The sequence below is a fragment of the Tasmannia lanceolata genome, unplaced genomic scaffold (genome assembly GCF_043159265.1).
Source record: "Tasmannia lanceolata isolate RefF3 unplaced genomic scaffold, GAP_Taslan_0.1 ptg000003l, whole genome shotgun sequence".
Lineage (NCBI taxonomy): Eukaryota > Viridiplantae > Streptophyta > Magnoliopsida > Canellales > Winteraceae > Tasmannia > Tasmannia lanceolata.
The window spans coordinates 3,763,160-3,783,961 of record NW_027518680.1 but is presented as its reverse complement, the minus strand read 5'-3'; the positions used below and the strand labels follow the sequence as shown (position 1 = coordinate 3,783,961).

The following is a 20,802-nucleotide window of genomic DNA, read 5'->3' as shown; positions in this document are numbered from 1 at the left end:
TTTCTTGATTAATGAATTTAATTGAACTAAAGCAATGAAGGTTTCTCATTATACATTGCACAACTTCATCTCAATTGTGTATTTGGTTTTTCTCTGATAATTACTAATGATGCTCTGGCTCCAAACTTCAGTTGATCTTTTTGCTACCCAAGATGGCACTAGAGGATTGAAGCTGGAAATTATAGGTTCCCTGTCAAATGTTCCTCTGAAAATCCTGCACCAATGTTTCACAAAATTGGTCCAGTCACTAGGATGTGTCAACATTTTGGATTTTCTGAATGCAAGTATGCCTACCATAAGAAAGGGGCAAGAAGAAAGTGAGAGATGGATTTTATTGTTTCTTGAAGAGAAATTATTGGGCATTATGCTATATGCATCGGGCATTTGGTTCGGTCTGTAATCTTTATGTTATTTGCCAGTCTAGTCATGACAAAACCAATCTAAGGTCTGTTCCTCAAGCCATAGTACCCTCACTAAATTAGATGGTTGTGATTGACTACTCACCAAGTTCGGCACATAATTCCTCTTCGAAACATGTAAGTTGCGTCTAGTTCACGTAACGTCTACTTCACCTTATGACTTGAATGACATCTTTAATTACCAATTTCAATTCCTGCATTATGATACATTGTAGGGCATACATACACACGACTATGGCATATGAATTCTTGAAAGTTCTAACACAAGTGTCTTGGTATCATCTCATGCTCAATCAGCTGTCATTAGGGGTGATCTTTCAATTATTTAAACCAATGAAACAGACTTTCCACCTTTTCTATTCCCTAATCAACCACCTTAATCAACCACCAAGCGAAAAAGAAAGATCATATACCCACCTTTTCTCTTCTAAGCAACCTAATCCTTTTCTCTTACCTTTGTTTCCCAAGCCCCAAAACAACACCCTACTCTGGTCAGTTGATTTCGATCTACAATGGGAAGCGAGTGTAATCTTAGCAGGCGACATTACGACCTCAGCATGTCAAAGAGAACAAGGAAACCCACAGGTGAAACCATAAGATCTCCAGATCAAAATGGTGATCAGGAAAGCATGGTTCCGTCTACATGGGTCGAAGGGAAGGATAATGGACTCGATCGGAGAAGTTTGAAAGAATTGATGGAAGGTGAAGTCCGCGAGAAACATGGAGAAGCGAAACAATGCAATTCACTTGCCCACCACTTTATTGAAGAAGAGAAGCATCTCCCATTGGCGAAAAAGCAAGGAGATTGTCTGGAAGGAGCTAAACTGACCGGAATGGTTAATCGATATGTCAAGGTCTTGAACCATTTGATCAAGGTCAAGCGCGACTCCAGTTTGGGCTCCCGGAAAAGAGCGATGATCCGGCTATCGACATAGATTTGCGGCAGGTGTTCAAATTCTATGACCTGCTGGAGTTGGAATGTGGGCATATATGGTGGCCCTTGTCATAGTTCGGATGGTTGGTCTGTGTGTGATTCTGTATACTTGGCCAGCCTATGTTTAGTGGCATAATATGATGAGACTCACTGGGGTGAGGAAACAAAATAGAAGCACTGTTATTGGCTACATGCAGTAGCTCCAAGTGCATTCAGGTGAGCTGTTTTGTGAGGAGCTCTAAATATATTTAGCCTATTAGTGAAAAAAGAATATGAAGGCTATTTTCGTATGATATCAAAATATATTCATATCTGGGAGCCTTCATGAGAATTAAGGGGCGTGTGTCTATGTCCCACATGAGACCCTTCGTTTGTATATGCCTCACACTCGTTGACGTTCAGATCCAAAAGATTTGTAGAACTATTGCCTAAATTTTACCATTTTAAGAACACCTGGCTTCAATCCATAAATCGCCCGAGAGTCAGCTCCCTTTTACTCTTACCTTGGCTGAGTGTTTGCCCAAGTTCATATTTTATTTTACTTAACAGTTTTTTACAGTAACAGTATTTTTTTTTTCCAATTTCGAGGTTTGAATAAGCATACACGGTGTTAATTTCCAGCAATGGGGTGAGTGCCTTACTATAGGGAAGTTAGTTAGGGCCTGTTTGTTTTAGATTTTGACAACCGATTGTGGAGTCCCCAACTGATTATTGGACTGAAAATTGAATTTGAGTCCAATAATTGGTTGGGACTCCACAATCGGTTGTCATAATCTAAAACAAAAAGGCCCTTACTAAAAGAAAACAAAAGGTTTTAGTGAAACTTATTAAAGGTGACATGGATGATCTTATCCTCCTGGCAACAAAACTCCTCGGTGTACAGGGGCAGAGCCAGGAACTTACACTTGGGTCCGGCCAGACTAATTTACACTTGCATTGATTGGTCTTTGCGGGTGGCGTGGTGGGCGGGCATGGCCCCCCCCTCATGCTATATGTGCCTCCGCCCCTGACGGTGTAGTTGGGCAAGTTCTGATCCACCTATTCTTATACATGTTAGTTCACTTGTCTAGCTTTGATTGCCTAATCCAAGAACTGAATAATCCAACAGTGGGATCTAATGTCTCATAATTCTCCTAATCATGGTTTTAAATTTTCTTGAAATTTCTCCAAAATTGTCAAAATGTTTCCGTTTCATCCCTACCGAAACGAAATCTACATGAATGCTTTCCATGTTTGAAATTCTCAAAATTTTAACTGGAATTTCCTAAATTTGACTGAAATGGTTGGAATGACAAAAAATAAAATAAAATGAAAAGATGTCATTAATATAGATAATGATATTTGGTAGGAAACATCATTGAACTGCGGGACAAACTAAAATTAGACATGAGACCAACGCATGTCAGTAGGTCTTTAATGTGTAGGTCTTTAATGTGATTAAGTCATTACATATGGCTTCCTTGCTTATATTGCTTAGGTGTTTGATTTGATCATCATTTACATATGTTTTAGGAAACGAAATGTTTCAGTTACGGTGTGCTGACCAAAATTAAAACTGAAACTGAAATTAAAAACCTTGCTTTAAACTAGCAATGATAGATGCAAGGGAGCCCTTGCATCTATCATTCCTCGCTCTTAACATATGCCAAATTATTGTTTAGGTGTCTCTTCACGGATGCTGTTTCACCTCAAGAACCTTAGCCCAATCTCAACTGATTCCTTCTCTGTGGATGTCTGAAATCAGTCTCACTGAAAAACCAGTATTTTAATCTCATCCATTCAGGGGAAAGTGAACGGCTGAAATCCGCTCCTCAAAAAAAATAAAAATAAAAAATCCACTCACCCCTTATCAAACAACCAAAACGTACGAGGGAATATGAAAAACCCATTGCATAAGTACAGACCATTGCATAAGTACAGATGACCCAGATCAGAAAGACATATATATACCCAGAATAGAGAAAAGAGATAAATCAGGAAACCAAGAAAGGAGACGAAAAACAAGAGAGAGAGAGAGAGAGAGAGAGAGAGAGAGGTTAGGGAGCGTCTTTGTTATGTGGGCCGGTGTAATTGTTGATTATAGAATCTGTCAGTCTCGAACTGCGTGAGCGTGCCAACAGAGGAGCATGACGATGCAGCGTCGGAATATGTAAAAACGAGTCCTCTGCTTCTTCCCGATCCTCCATCCCGCGTTAGTGCTGCTGTTGTTGCTGCTCCTGTTCGAACAAAAACTCGATAATAATCTAACTTCTTTCATCTCTCTCTCTCTCTCTCGCGATAGAGAAACGAAAAAGAAAAGGTGTTGGAGGCGGTAGTTTTAGAGAGGAAACATGGAGAAGAAAGAAGGAAAATCTGCCTAGTGAGGCAGAGAGAGACGAAATGGGGGTTTGGAACGGAGACAAATCGACCGACTTTAGAGAGAGATTCATGGAACGGAGACAAATGGGCCGACTTAGGGAAGGAGTGTGGCGGCGTCTTCTTCTCGAACGCGGGGTTATTAATCTATTCTACACCAAAGCATGGGCGTCATGCACACGCCCCATACACTATTTGTATTTGGAAAGGGTTGGAAACTTGGAATTACCATTTTTTTACTACTTTTTTACACTACCTACCAGCTGGGGCCCGCCAAGGGGTGCAACTCGGGTCGGGTTGAGGCCGACCCGACCCGACCCGAGGAACCCATTTTTTCCCAACCCGATTTCCAACCTGACCCGAGGAATCCATTTTCCAACCCGAACCTGTCCCGACCGAACTTCAACCCGAGTTTTCAAGATTAAAAAAATAAAAAAATATTAGGTTTCACTCGAGTCAGGTTGCCAAACCCTCAACCCGAACCTGACCCGGGTTGGGAAAAGTCAACCCGAACCCGAACCGACCTTTTTCTGGTTGAACCTGTCGGGTTGGGGTTGGGGTTGAACCCTCAACCCGACCCGACCCGACCTTTTTTCTGGTTAACCGTGCTCACACAGTTGGACCCGTGATGATCCATGATTCCATGGAATGATTTTTCGTGGTTGCCAAAATGGTCTTTAATGTCTTCGTTTCATAAACTCATTAGGAAGTAAACATAGACCCCACTGTACCTTTTCGTAAGCGTTAAAGAGATAGTTTCATCCAATGCTTCAATGATCTGGACCATTCAATATTATGGACCCCACAAGAGTGGGCCATGGAGTGAAGAACACAGTGATTGGACAATCCATGACAGACCCACCAAACAACTGATTTAGTGCAGCATCCAAGTGCTAGGTGTATATGAGTGACCACTTGGTATAATTTCTCCAACAATATACTCAATTGTTAAAGGGAAAGGGAAATTGAAGGCAGTTCTCTCAAATGCTAATATGCCTGGTGGGACCCAAAGCTACAATGCCAAGCTAGTCTATCAACATTGCTTGCGACATGTAGTGAAGGTGGCCGTCCATCTAGTGGGGCAACTTGTGCAGTTGATCACTCGTAAAAAATGACAAGATTTTATGATCCTAACCATTGTATTAGAGGAGGCATTTTGGGCTTCTTCCTTGTTGATTATTGATAAGAGGAAGGTTTTTCTAGTCGGCCGACTAGAGAAGCTTCTCTAGTCCGCCGACCAAAAACACAGTGGGCCCATGTTGTTTGGATGATCCAAAGCATTCATTTGATGGGCCCTATCATAGATAGGGTGTGCCCAAAAAATCAGCTCCATAGGATCATCCTAGCCCTTCGATTTGTGGAAGTTAAAATGGACACGTATAAACTCCACAAATCTTTCCATTTTTAACCTCCACAAATCAAAAGTTTAGGATGATTCTATGGAGTTGATTTTTTGGGCACACCCGATCTATATCAGGGCCTATCAAATGAATGTTTTCGATTATCGAAATAATGTGGACACACTGTGTTTCTTAGTCGGCGGACTAGAGAAGCTTCTCTAGTCGGCCGACTAGAAAAACTTTCCTCTGTTGATAATTGTCTATTTACAGGTTATAGTGTGATTGCCAAGATCACTCGTTCATAAAAGAAAATTCAGGGCAATAGTAGGGAAGTGATATATTCGCCCCCTTTTCTTCCCAAGGCCACCCTTCTCTAGTGTATTTATGACTACTCTTTTTACACTAGTAGGGGGTGGCCTGGGGAAGAAAAAGGGGCCAATATATCATTTCCCCAATAGTATTGTAGACTTGGTGGGGTCACTGAGACTTGCACGGTTCAAGCATCGGGAAGAGACTTAGCTAATGGTGGCCCATCAGATCAAATAGCCCCTATCTGCACACGCATTCTTAGTGTAATATTACACTTAGTGCTCAACATTACGAGGAATTGATTACTTCCCTTCAGAAAACTAACTCTTGTAAGTGGGATTGTTGAATTGATTCAATTTCACAATTCATCTACATAAAAAAAATACTGAATAGTTGAATGGCGTGGTCTAAAACTCCCTCCTCTGCAGAGATTTTAATGACCGTAATATGTTGCCTTTGGGATAAAAATCAAGCACAAAAACTTGATTTCTGTTTGCATTAAACCATCTCCAAAGATCCAAAAATACCATCTCCAATTTCTCAAGCAAAACTCAAAAGAAGATGAAAAACCCACTTTAGATTTCCACATATTCTTGATAAAATACAAAATACCCAGATCAAAAACCCAAAGATTCAAGAAAAAGAAGAGAGAGAAAAAAAAAGATAAGAAGCAGCAGAGCTTTTTACTCTCTATATGTTGTTAATATGCAATCAATCTCGAATGGCATGGGCTTGCCAACAGAGTAGCATAGTGATACAACGGCGGAGTATGTAGAAGCGAGTCCTCTGCCTCTTCACAATCGTCAAGCACCGATTCCCAATTCCTGAGTTGGTTGAAAAACTCGAAAATCTGCAACTTTCGTTCATCTCTTTCTCTTTTGTTAGTTCTTTCTCAATCTTCTCTCACGAGAAACGAGAAACGATAGAGGTTTGGTTTTATAGATGAAACCATAGAGAGAGGACGTAAGCATTGAAATGTGGTGTGCGCTCTGTTCTGGAAGGATGACTATGGAGTTTGGATTTAAGCACTAATTTATTATTTAGGACATCTTTAGGTGGAAGAGATTTTTGTCAAAGCATTAGCTCATGTGGCCATCACTGGTTAGTGTTGCGTTCATGTATAGATAAACCCACTTCGTGTTTCCTATTTTTTGGAAAGTGACCGTGTTAAAGCATAAAAGAAAAATAATGCCTTTCTCCAACCGCTTAAGCTTTTAGATAAGTTGGTAAGTTAACATCGTATCAGAGCCAAAGGTTTCGAGTTCAAACCTTCCGAATAGCAAAAATCCACATGCGATGGTCGGCCCAAAGTGGGACCATATGTGCCACGTGTTTGCCAAGTGGGCCACAGGTGCGGAGGAGTGTTAAAGCATAAAAGATAAATAACGCCTTTTCTCCCACAGCTTAAGCTTTTTGAGAAGTTGGTAAGTTAATAGACCGGGGCAGACCGAAAACAACATTGGTAGAAACAGTAAGGAAAGACTTGATGACTAGGAACATGATAGAGAACATAACATTGGATAGGAAAGAATGGAAGAAAATAATCGATGTAGATGGACGAACCCAACTAGTGTTAGGAGTAGACTTAGTCAATTTGAGCCGGATAAACTCTTTCACCTTCTTCATAAATTTTTATCTAAAGGATTCATTAGCCGACCCCAACTAGTTTGGGACACAGGCTTAGTTGAGTTGAGTTAGCCCCATGTAGTGTATTAATGACTACCCTTTTACACTACAAGGCGAGGGGTCCAAGGAAGGAAAACAAGCGAATGTATAATTTTCCTCATCAGAGGCCATCTTTGGTACGTTAGATTAGTTCATCTCACATCACAGCGTTACATGTGGATGTGGGATCAGATGGTCCATCAATATAATAATGCAGAATAGTATGGAACTCACGGCACATAGGGCCCATCAGATGTGTTGTCTAGATCGTGTCACATGTAATGTGTCAGATGGGATGTAATGTGTAATGCATCCGTCTATCCTGCGGCTGTATTTGTCCAATCTATTGCCCCTGATCATATGACCCTAGATGAATGGGCACAATCACAAATTCAGCGTGCCACATGTACAGTCCCTTATATCAAGAGAAAAAGGAGTCCTTTCCTTCTACTTCTATAACTAACATCCAAACAGACCCTCATTGAAAGTCTTTGGTGGTGTGCAGGCACAAAAATGTAGACATAGTGTGCAAGCAAAAACATCCCAAAAGTCCTATAGTTGGTTGAAGAAGCTCCACTAAGTATTCAACTTCAAATGTAAAGAACAGACTAAGTATTCACTTTGAAGGGTTGTAAGCATAGTTTTACTTGTGCATTTTTTATTAGTAATTCAAAGTTAATTACTTGTTTTTTCCTAATCGAGCCTTAGTAGAGACCCTTGTTGGCCCGAAAGTGTGACTACAGTCCCTTCTCTACGTAATTGAGGTGATCATAGACTCTGTGGTTTGTTATTTTGACCTTTACACACTTTAGGTGTGCATTCACACGCAGGTATAAGGCATAAGTGGAAACTTTGTACCTAATCTCATATTAGGGATGTCAATGGATCCTCTTGGGATCTACCATCGATCCAATCCTTTTTGGGGGCCGCACTTTTTGGATATTACTTTTGAGTCTAGGTCACGATTCACTCCGAATTGAACCGTCCATCGAAGTGTCGGCCTGGGTCGTAAGTGCTTTGTACATAGGGCTTAGGAGTAGGGAAGAAGAAAGAAACTAGAGAGACGGAGAGAAGAGAATTGTCGTTGAATTAAAAGGAGGAAAAAAATGAAATGATGCTTGTGATTTTCAGTATGGTTTTTAAATATTACAAAGATACTCATGAATAGACAAATGAATGAAAATGCGAAGAATGTTTTTGTACATTGGTGCCCTCTATTCGGATCTAGGACGTTCGATCATCGGATTTTGTGGCTACATCTGGTTCAGGATCCAAAACAATTTCGGACCTCAGGATATGAATCCAATACACATGGTTTCATCCAGTTGTTGTGGGCAAATCATGTTCATTAACATTAATTTGTATCCTTTGAAGCTATTGTAACATGGCTGAGTCGAGCAACAAAAATATGGTGGTTTTGGCTTGTCCTCTCCACATATGGGTTATGCATGGGGGATCCTTATTTTTTGATGCAGTGGACTACTGTCATGGTGCAACTCATGCAAAATCAAAATTTCTTTGATAATGGGGCTGTCCGTGATGGCCTAGCCCTATGCTAGTCAAACCAACCAAGTTTGCACACACAAAGATCACACAACAAAACAAGAACACACACAACATAACACAAGAGACTTTTTTAACGTGGTTCGGCCAAATAATACCTACTCCACGGGCAACTCCATTTCCATCCTCTTTCTCAAAGTCTTTAGGCAAAAGCTATTACAAAGGAAACTCACAACATATTGCCTATCAGTTGCCTATCAACAGCGTACTTGTTGCCGATCAACAACATACCTGTTGCCTATCAAAAGCCTACCTTCATTTCTGTTGCCCATCAACAGACTTGGGCATTTTGCACATAAAACGCCAATTACATACAAATTACACAATCTGTGTGCGTAAGCACTTACAAATGACAAGCCACCATGTGGCATAACAGTTGCCCCAACCACTCAGCCATGATTGCCTTAGGAAGTCTTCACAATGTGCAAGTGCATGCCAATGCCTTGCTGTCATGTGTGCAAAATCGCCCACCAACTGCCTTTGCTTTGCCTTCCTTGTGCCCAAGCCTTTGAACACGACCAAGCAATGCCTTGGTTTGAATCATAACCGTTTACAATTGTTGCCTCCATGTGCCAACACATCCAGGCACTTGCCAATTGTCACATGCATATTGGTGCCCTGGTTTTGCCTACCCGTTGCCCACCAGTCAGTGCCCACCAACCAGTGCACACTATGCAACGCCCACTAGCTAATGCTCGCCAACTAGTGCTAACCCTCCAGTGCCCATCGATCCAGTGCCCAACCCAACCAGTGCCCAACCCTACTGATCAACACTTGAGTTAGGTTAGGTTCCCACTAATGCATCCCCGTGCAAGCTATGCATGCCTACATCTATGCTCTAGGCCATACCAAAGTCTTGATCCCATAGCCTTCTTCCCATCTTGATGTTCCAAGTGCACATTGGCAATGTTGAAGGTGCCACCACAAGCCAATATGTGTGCCAACATTTTAAAGGTGTGGCAACTACCATGAGTTATAGAGCACAAATCATGGTGATGATCTCATAATCCTAGTCATCTGCGCATTTAATTGACCATTTTCCATTAGTTGTTTACTTTTTGACTGTTCACATGCTAATATGGCTAAATTGCTAATTGGTCCACCAAATCAACTGTGCAATTCACCCATGTCTGCCATGTGTATGGGGGGATTTATATATAATTTGGCGTAGAGATTTTTCCCATTTTTGGCAGGTTAGTTTTGTACTAACGTTTCTTCTAGTATATATCTAGCAAAATTAAGGGGATGATATTTTCAACCCCCGCTGCGGTACGTATTCGACTGAACAGTCTCAACTTTAACGCTTTTTGACAACAAATCACGTTACAGTGGGGCGAATGCGTACTCCAAGGGGGTGAAAATATCATCGCCCAAAATTAATGTTGGAATTTTTTCCATGAAATATTCTTTTCAAGAGATTGTTTATGTGATTTTGCAAAAAGCCTGCATAGAAACGTGAAAGAACTTGTTTTACTAGCACAATTCTAGAAGAAAACAGATTCTGGCAAACTCGCGCTTGACTGCTATAATTCCCAACCACCTTATCAGAATTTTGGAAAAAAAAGGAGGGGTGAGAATAATCAAATAAGGGGTGCAACTTCCAATTCCCTTCTAGAATTACGAGGAAGAAATACACAAGAAACAAAATTGAGTCGTTTTTGTTATATATCAAAGTGGAACAGTCGCATTTAAAATAAATCCCTTTTGAATTGTCTAGAATTCTTTGAAGTGATGTATTGGCCTCCTTTTCTTCCCTGGGCCACCTGTTATGTGTATTTTCTTATGTTGTATGTGGGGTTAGTCGGTGCATAGTAGTGGGTATGTGTTTTAGTTTAATGACCATTAGTTGTGGCTAATGTGTTTAGGGTAGTGGGAGTTAGTTACTTGTGATGTGTCTTGTTAGCGGGTAAGTGTACTTGTGATGTTGCACACCATCTTGCTTGTATTTATGTAGTAGCAATTCAATGAAAAGAGGAGAAGAAGATAATTTTACGGCAAAGGAAACTTTATAGGAGAGTTATGGTTCCTCTCGAATCGAGCCATTAGAGGTCCGGTTGCCTCGAATCAACCTCTCTCCCCGTCATTTCTATTTTCTATTTTGTTTATTTGTGCTACGGCCGATTAGGCACGTAACACCACCCTCCTCTAGTTTTTATGCATGACACTCTCTTCATAGTTCTTACTACAAATGGGTAGTCCAAGGATTAAAAAGGGGTGAATATGTCATTTCCCTTCTTAGAAATGTGCTTTTCATAATCTTTCCTTGTTCCATCTAACCTTGAGCATACTAGTTCACTATTGCACTGCTTTTTTATTTATTTTTATGATGGATGATTTATTAAAGAAGCAAAAGAAGCAAACTTACCTGAACGTGCTGAGAGGAGTTAAGGAAATACAAATAGAGATTAAAAAAGGGAACCTACATAAAAGAAATTAGTTCACTATTGCACTCTAGGGTGTAGCTCTAGATCGATGGTTGTGGGCATTTTATCATATGGAGACTTTATTTCTTTGTAGCTACCTCCAAAAGTGGAGAGTTGAAACTATTTAAAATTAAGCTTTAATTAGCTTAATCCTTCACTATTTATTATGTGATGGCGAAAAATAATATCCGTCGCTAATTTATTTTTCTAAAATAAAAAATAAACATATTTATTTTCAGCTATGGAACATAAACAGTAGCTAAAAAGGAATTACAACGACGAACTACAATGGTGGTATTTTTTCTCAGGGAATTGATATTTACGCCCCTTTTGATTACTAGGGACAACCAGCGCCAGCATATCAATGACTAAACGAGGGCTAATGTACTTGACGTCAGAAGAATCTAGTGGGTTTGATTGCCACGTACATTGGCCCTGGGTGTCCCCGGTGATCAAAAGGGGCGTAAAGATCATCTCCCTTTTTAGCATTGTTTTCGACTCATTTCAGCTGTCAATCTTGATGGTGAAAAGCAAAAACGCCCTTCTCAAGTCAAATTGCCTCTAATTCCCTGTCTTTGTTTATGATAAAGGAAACCACTTCATTATTTCTAGGCTAAAGCAGTAAAATAAATGCAACAGAATTCTAAGGCTACAAGCATAGCCAAGGAACACTTAAACTTGGGCTTCTAGATGTTATAATCGGAAGCAGTTTGGATTTTATATAAGAAAAAGTAGAAACCAAACGTATAACAAGACAAAGAACAAGAAAACTAGTTTGCAAAGTTAACAAGAGTATCGTGGGATCCGAGTCAGACTTCATTTGGAAGGCATGTTTGATGAGGACAGATTCCTAACTGACTCAGTTCATGAAATGTCACGTCCAAAATGGATGTTTAAGATTATCTCCGAACAATCAAGAATGGACTCCATGCTTGTCCTGCGTATGCGGTCCGATCTATTAATCCGATGGGCGACGATAAGTCCAGCACGTTTCAGTTGGTCCCACCTTGATCGGATGATTCTAGCTTCTGATGTATAATGCATCACTTAGACATTCCAACCCATATGTGTTTCTTTTGTTATATTCACTTTGGGAATTCCCCTTAGACGGGGAGCAAGGGGCAATGCTTCACAGGTATAAACTATGAGTATTTTTTGTCAAGAGAAAATCATATAGTTTCCATATTTGAGTAAGTTGTACCCTTGATCACCTTTGGTCGTAGGCAAAGTCAAAGAACACGACAAATCATGTAAATCTCTGGTTTCTTGATCTTTATTCACCTTTTACTATCTCTTTGCTTATATTTTGTAGTGAACCCTAATCCCCGTTTATATGAACTCTCATAAGTAAAAATGTTGTGGTTAGATATTGAGTCTAAGTAAGTTGACGAGTTATAGTCTAAACAAATTACCAAGTTAAGGCAAGTATATATATATTTTTTTGATGGGTTAAGTATATGTTATTAAGCTAGAGTCCAAGTAAATTAGCAAGTTAGAGCTCCACTAGATAGTTGAGGCTGAGTCAAAGTTAGACAGAGGTTAAGACGATTTTCTTATAAATATACCCACCTTCAAGGGCTGTCTGCACAATATCCATTTTTTTCAAATAACAATTTTCAAGATTTTTTAGAATAGTAGTGATTATATCTCTGCCCATCAATCCGATGATTATCTTTATTGGATTCAAAGATCTATTGATAGGAGGTTGACGGCGATCAAACTATTGGAGCCATTGGACAACTTTTTCTTCCAAATGCAACAAAGCTAAGGCCACCTTTTGTTCCATATCAATTCCTAAATTTGATTAACCCCTAAAATTTTGTCACAACCATAAACCCTCTCTTTTGGATCGTCACTCGTAAATTTACAAAAGTCAATCTATGCATTACGAGGTTGGAAAGTACCTGGAGGAGCAGCCGAAGTTCATAGGAAAATAACCTCATTCTGGTCGGCATTGCTGCCTCAAATTTCTAAATAAGAATACAATCCAAATGGTTGCCGCTCCCAAGCGTCGCAGAATCTCTGTAATATGTATTGTAGTAAAAAACGTCAATCGAGCAACAACATCCCTCAGGGTCACAACAACTTCACGCATCTTTGTGGGCTCTTCTGAGTGATGAAAGACGGTCTCTTGCGGTTTGAAAATTGTGAGTGATGAAAGACGGTCTCTTGCGGTTTGAAAATTGCGGTAGAATAGAGTTTCGATTTCACCTCAATTTGTTTAAGTCTGGTTCCATCTACAATGATCATAGATACACAAAGTTGAGGATCATTGCTCGATACCAAATGTTAGGTACCCAACCAATATGTCAAAAGGTCTAGAGTTGATGGAAAGCCTTAGGATAGGTCCTTTAAACCTATCATGTACCAGGTTGGGTCCCACCTAGTCCCATACCTAGGCAGGCCACCACTCACAACCATAACAAATCCTAAGATTTGTCAAGATTTTGGGTAACGTTATTCAATATCAATAGAGGTGTTACAGCTCACAATGGATAAGATATTTGGGGGCAGACAAATAGACCAACAAATGAATGATAGCGTGTCATTAAAAAGTTGTCTCCTCTTATTCGGAAAGGAAAAAATATTTCTCTGAGTATGGATTGCGAGAAAAACATTTCGGATGGAAAATTTTCTCTTTCCATGAATTAGAGGGAAATAATGTGATTATGAATAATTTAGAGGGATATTATCATAAACTGAAGGTCCTCTTAGTAAAAATTGAATAGGGTTGGCTCAAGATAACTTTTCCGTGTATTAAAAAACTAGGGAATTTTAGAAATATTTTTTCTTTCTAATCTTTTCCAAAAATTTCATGCAATCCAAACATGTCCAAGGTCCTACTTTTCACACACACACACACATATCTAAAAACATAAAAACTTGAACTAATCCTATTCAACTTTTACTTAGAAGGAACATCTTCCCTATAAATAATGGAAAGAAAAAAAATTTCTGTTGGAAAACATTTGTGACCGAATGTTTTTCTTAAGAACATTTTTTCATTCCATGATTTGGAGGGAAATGATATGATATTGTTAATTTAGAGGGATATTATCATAAATTTAAGGCCCCTCTAATTAAAATTATTGATTAGGGTTGGTTCAAGTTATTTGGGGGAAAAGTAGGAAATTTTAAAAATATTTTTCCTTTCCCAAATTTTCCTGGAAATTCATGCAATACAACATCGCCTTGTTTTATTTTGGGTGATGATCCCCCCCCGCCCGCCCCCAAACCCCTCGTAGGATTATGCACCCCGCGTTTAATGTCATTTGGCGCCAAAAAGCGTTAAAGTCTGCCAACAATTCACCTTACATTGGGGGCGCATAATCCTACAGAGGGCGAAAAAATGATCTCCCTTTATTTTTATTTTTAGTTTTTTGTAAAAACTAGTTGCCAACACCATATAAATTCACTAGCTAGAGGGGTGCGACTGGGTATTTTTTTATCCATGTTTACTAAGAACATAAATGTATTAAAATACGAGCTGTTTGTTGATCCTCGGACTTGTTAAAGTACATTGCTGGCCTGGGCCCGTCCTACAAGCCAAATTTGGGCTGGTTTGAAGATCATCCCCCGTGTTTGTTTTGGATTTTAATAATCGATTTTGTATCCAAAACTGATTATTCGTCTCAAAATTAAATACTTACAATAATCAGTTTTGGACTTAAAATTGATTATCAAAATCCAAAACGAAAAGGCCTTCATGTATTCATAGAAAGTTTCTCAAAAAAAAATAAAAAATGTTTAGGTCCTCCTAACAAAACCACCTCCCTATAATGTGTAGTTCATTTAAAATATCTACAAATTGGAGGGTTAGAAGATTTTAAATATCCCACCCGGGCTTACCCGATGCGCGCAATAGCCCGTAAACCACGCGCATCAGGTAAGCCCGGGTGGGATTCAATCACACGTCTCCAGGGAGCAAACCCGAGACTTATGCCGAAGAGCCACACCTGTCCGGGCAACTATTTGCATATAAACTTGTATGCAAATGGTTTTGATATTAAATATAGTGATTAATAAAAAATAAAAAAATTATAAAAGGAATGCTAGACTCACAGGAGCCCTTGCAAAAAATAAGGGAAAGGGCTCGGGGCTCCCTCATTGGTCAAAACTCCTTTAGTTATGACCGTGATTTTCTGCGCCATCCTAAATTGGTTTTGACCAATGAGGCCGCCCTTTCCCTATTTTTTTTTTGCAAGGGCTCCTTTGAGTCTAGCATTCCTCTAATTAGAATTTTATTAAAAATGATATAGTTTGGACTTCCAAAGAGGTCTTAATCTCTCATTTTCACATAAGATTAAATTCAAATAATTTTTTATTTTCAACTGAGGGCCTTATCAAAAGGGATCCTTAGTAAACTTCCAAAGTGACCTTAATGACCCATTGGCAGATAACACTAACCTTAAATAAAATCTTATTTGTAAACAAAGACCCATTTTGGTGGGTCCCTAGAAAGAGGTCCTTATCCATTGCAATTTGGGTTTCAAAAAATAAAAATAATATGAGGATGTCCACAAAGGCCCATGTGGGCCAGCACCATCACTCCCACCTATGAAGTGGGCCCGCCCTCGATTTGGTCCTAATTTCCTCGATCATAATCGTCCATTCAATAAGCATTTGGCCGTTGGATGATTCTAGCCCTTATCTCCTCATAATGGTTAGAAACCCTTATCTTATCTCCTGGTAAATGTTAGGAGATAGGGTTAGAATCATCACCGTGGGCCCCACCTCATAGAAAATCATCTCAACAACCGGGCCCCACACTATATTGACACCCTTTTTTAACAATTCCGTTCTTCACTCTCGCCCATAGTTTGAGATTGATTGGGTTGGCTGTTTGGTTTTATGCTTATCTCGTTATCCGTCCGAATCATCCGTTTGTCCTATTATGGCACAAAATTCACCGAATGTGACGTGGCAATCAGTAAAGTATGTGAGCCACGTGGCATATATGTCGGGCTTAATACACGGATAAGTGCCACGTATGTCCTTATCCTTCCAAGTTCCAAACAACCAGTGAAGTTTCCGCATCTCTACTTGAAAATAATAGATTTTTTTTACTCTCTTGGTTCATAGGCACGATAGAAGTGACACGTGGCAGCAATGTATTGCATCTTTTAGAATGTTTATCTACAAGTTAGAGACTATAAATTGCACACATTCGTTCCAAGCTCAAGTAGAAGAGATGACTCTATCCAATACAATGGAGCTGATTCCAACGCTACCGGAAGAAATCGGAATGGAATGCCTGGTTCGCCTGCCGTACACGTGTCATCCAACGGCTAGGCGCGTTTCCCGGACATGGAAGAAGGTGATCGACGGTGGAGATTTCTACGATCAGAGGAAGAAGAGTGGCAATACCCAAATGGTGGCATGCCTAGTACAATCACTACCGTCGGATATTTCATCCGATGGCCTGAAACCGGTTGGACCACCGGCTTACGGTATCAGTGTGTTTGATATGGGGAGAGGTGAATGGGAGAGGTTGAAACCAATCCCAAAGTACCCAAAGGGGCTACCCTTATTCTGCCAAGTGGTGGGCATCGGAAGGAAGTTAGTAGTGATTGGTGGGTGGGACCCATCAAGTTGGGAGCCTATATGCCACGTGTACGTCTATGATTTCACGACGAGGGAATGGGCCCAGGGGAAGGACATGCCGGGGCCCCGGTCTTTCTTCGCCGCGGGCGCGATCGATGGCCGGATTTTGATCGCCGGCGGCCACGACGAGAGCAAAAACGCATTGAGATCGGCTTTCGCGTACAGTGTGGAAAGAGATGAATGGGAGGAGATGGATACAATGGGGGAGGAGAGGGATGAATGTGAGGGGGTGGTAATTGGGGGGCAATTTTGGGTGGTGAGTGGTTATAGCACCGACCGGCAGGGGAATTTTTCCGGCAGCGCCGAGGTGTTTGATCCGGCAACCGGGCGATGGCGAAACGTTGAACGGTGTTGGGATTACGGCCGGTGTCCGAGGGCGTGTGTGGGAGTGGCAATATCAATTCCACCCGGAGAGGGAAAATTGGTTTGCTGGTCGGAGGAGGAACCTGCGGTTCGGGTTGGGGCGTGCGCGGTTCGGTTGGGAGGTCGCGCGTTGTTGATGGGGTCTGTGTGCCCGGGTGCACCCCATGGGTTCTATCTTGTGGAGTTGAGGGGAGGGCAAAAAGGTAAATTGGAAAGGGTAGATATGCCGGAGGAATTCTCTGGGTTTGTTCAATCAGGTTGTTGTGTGGAGATTTAGCTCTTGAAGGGGGTGGTGATATCAATTCTACCCTTTTCTTTATTTTCTTAGTTGAAGGAGGTTTTGCGTGTTATGTACGGTTTTGGATACAACTATGTGGGAAAAGCGGATTTCCTTGTATTTAATTTAATGCAAGCAAGTGGATTTCCCTATTGATAACTTTTCGTATGGAAAACTACCTCTGTTCACCGTCGATCAGTATGGACTGAATTCTGGTCGTTAGATCATGAATATACGGTCTGGATTATCCTCTGATCGGACTCATCTGCTAGTCTGATCATCAGAGGACTGTTAGTCGGCTGTTACAAAGCTGCGGTCTAGATCACTCTACATCTTGATCGTCTTCTATTGATCATTATCTGATCACATCTAATGGATATAACTGACTAGGATCAAGCCTAACAGTGATAAACGGCCTAGATCTCAATCTAAAAGATTTTAGTGTCGCAAGATTGTACCTTGCCACAGTCTTTATGTGACGAGTGCAAATCGCGCCAAAACCGCCGGTGTCTGCGTTCATAGCCCGACAGCATTCCCCATCTCACATGTGCAGACAGGTGCGTTAAACTGGCCCACCGCACGAGCGCTGAGCTCATAAAGTAAAAACAAAAATATGAGAGCGTTGGAACTAAAGCTCTTGTCTCCACAAGCAATTTACAATAGTGCTATGGAAATTTTACAAGCAATATTTTCTCTAAACATTGTGCTTTATTTCTAAAATTATTTGTGTAGTGTAGTAGTTCATAGTCCAAACGACTCTGTGCCCTTACATGCATATAAAGCAGAGAAATAGGGTTTATATGTTTTCTCTTTTTTTTATAAATGCTCCTTCATTGCGGCCAAGTTCGTCCCCAGCCCGTGCATAGCCATTCAATGCCATCCCTGGCAGAAGAAGAGGAGGAAGTAACAGGAAGGAAGAAGAATTGAGGTCGAGAAAAATGGAAGACATTGGAAAAATGAAAAGTAAGAGAAAAAAAAAGAATTGATGCCAGAAAAAATGAAAAACACTAGGAAATTTTTATTTTTATTTTAAAAAGAAGGAGGATAAGAGAAAGTTGGGGTCGTGTTAGGAACTTGTGGTCATCTTGTTGAAACTTGGGGTCGCCTCGCTGAAACTTAGGTTGCTTTGGAAAACTTGGAGTCATCTAGAAAAAAAAAAAGGGTCGTCTCCTTTAAACTTGGGGTCACCTAGCTGAAAGCCTGAAACTTGGGGTTGCCTTAGAAAACTTGGGGTGATCTTGTTGAAACTTGGGGTCACCTCGAAAAACTTGGAGTCGTCTTATAAAATTTGTATCAATTATTCTTCCTGATGGGGTCCAAAATCTGCAACCAATCGGCTGTTGACACGTGGCCCTCACAGGGACCACTGCAAAGCCAACACCTGTTCCTGCTAGGTGTGACACCTGGACCAATCAGGGACTTCCACCTGCTCCTCCTAGGTATGAAACCTGGTCCATACAGGGGCTACCACCTGTCCTGGACAGGTGGCTCAGGATCACTATAAATAGCCCTCATTTGTGCTAAGGTGAGGGATCTGAGATCAAAACCCTAAGCTTTTTGCTCTGACATTGTTCTGCACTCCTGCTCATACTGACTTGAGTGTCGAAGCGCCCGTCCGGAGCACCACTCCGGGTTGGTCTTCTGACCCTTTGTATCCTTGTCTGTGCTTGTGCAGCGCAGGACTCCATTAGCCCTTCAGCTGTGGCTTGCCAGATCAGCCCTTCCGGCCTTACCATAACCTGTTACCAATTTTAGACCTAACACTTCCTATTTTCTCTTCTTGCTTCGAGTTGGAATGATTGTGGTGGAGATGGAAAAGCAGAAAAAATTTGAGAAAAAAGAAGAAGAAAGGACATTTCTATGCTTTTTTTTATGCGCAAGTTGGGGTCAAACATGACCCCTACTAGAATTTAATGAAGAAAAATATTACAATCAAGTATAGAGAACTCCACTAGAGCCCTTACACACAATATCTAAGATAGCAGATGGAATAGATACTGGATCAATATCCATCCCTTTACATGGACAATCAATCTTAGAAAAAAAAAAAAAAAACAACAACAACAGTTTTGTTTGCTTCTCTCCATGTGTGGGATACTTTCCGGTGCAAGAATGAGTCAAGGAGGCCTCTGATCTTTACCCATAAAGGTTGAGCCCACCATGGGCACCCAAATCCTCCCATGATGAATAGAATCTGATTCAATCCAAATGCTGTTAATATTTTTCTTCTTTGCAAGGGCGAGGACTTGGTAAATGGCTTCCATTTCCAGCGAGGGGTGCAACTCGGGTCGGGTAGGGTCGGCCTGCCAACCCGAACCCGACCTGAACAACCATTTGCTCAACCTGAACCCAAACCCGACCTGAGTTCCAACCAGCGAGGTTCAACCCAACCCGACCCGAGGAACCCTTTTTGCCAACCGAACCCGATCCGAGCCGATTTCAACCTGACCCAACCCGAGATTTTAAGCTTAAAAAATAAAAATAAAAATTATTAAAAATGTGGGGTTCACTTGGGTCGGGTTGCCCAAGCCCTCAACTCGAACCCGACCCAAACTCAACCCGGATCCGACCTGAACTCAACCCAACCCCATTTTTTTTCCGGGTTGAACCTGTCGGGTTCGGGTTGGGGTTGAGCCCGCCCGAGTTGCACTTGTATTTCTAGCATATATATGGGAGCAAGATGAACAGTCACAGAAAACATGCCAACTATGTTTCTTTGACGATCACCGAGGATGCCCCTTATTCCAGCCCTCTCCTCTGTAAGTGATGCATCGGCATTCAGTTTGATCACATCATCATTTGGAAGTTCCCACCTCAGCACATTGGGATCAAATTTGTTGAGAACAGGGGGCAGGCCAATTTTGCCGCAACAAGATCATTCCGTTCAGAGGGATCATCATGAAGGCCGAGGTGAAGGACCCTGGCACGAGTTGTTTCGATAATGTTTTTTAGCACAACCTGCTTGTGGCTATGCCCTTTATCATGATATCTACTATTTCGTTCATACCATATGTAATAAATTGAGGCTGCGAAGGCAATCCTCATAGCAGTGGCACATTCACCCTTCCCTTTAAAACAATTTCTGATCCACACCTCTTCTTCACCCATAGAGTGTCTTGGTTTTCGTCTGTGATTAAATCGCCAAAGAACCGATCGCCATATCCATGAGGTGTAGAGCAAGAGAAGAATAAGTGGTTTACCGTCTCTCGGTCACTGTTGCAAAGCAAGCAAGTAGTATCTCTAGATGTCCCCAGGAAAACCAGTCGATCTTTAGTTTCGAGCTTATTCAACATTGCTTGCCAAGCTGTGAAACTATGTTTTGGAATATGACCTTTGAACCAAATGGACGACGTGCCAAGGAACTTTGAGATTCCGTAGCCGAGTCTCATTCCGTGCCGATTTGAGTATGAATTTACCATCCAAATTGGGTTTCCAAACTGGAACATTATCCCCTTCCGGCTGTACAAAGGATGTTCTTTAGTTCATCCAGGTTTGGATTTTCAAAAATATCAGACCATTTCCCATTTTCTATACTTACATGCAATTGAGG

General features: G+C 41.1%; 2 protein-coding genes across 2 annotated transcripts; both read left to right on the top strand.

The window, feature by feature from the left end:
- Nucleotides 1-931: 931 nt before the first annotated feature.
- On the top strand, nucleotides 932-1,354 carry LOC143859336 (uncharacterized). The gene has a single exon (XM_077370060.1). It carries the CDS (start codon nucleotides 932-934, stop codon nucleotides 1,352-1,354), a length of 423 nt encoding a protein of 140 aa, XP_077226175.1.
- Nucleotides 1,355-16,172: 14,818 nt separating this feature from the next.
- On the top strand, nucleotides 16,173-17,404 carry LOC143848112 (F-box/kelch-repeat protein At1g15670-like). Its single transcript, XM_077356940.1, has one exon. The coding sequence runs from the start codon at nucleotides 16,200-16,202 to the stop codon at nucleotides 17,250-17,252; it is 1,053 nt and encodes a 350-aa protein (XP_077213055.1). The 5' UTR covers nucleotides 16,173-16,199; the 3' UTR covers nucleotides 17,253-17,404.
- The last annotated feature ends 3,398 nt before the right edge of the window (nucleotides 17,405-20,802 follow it).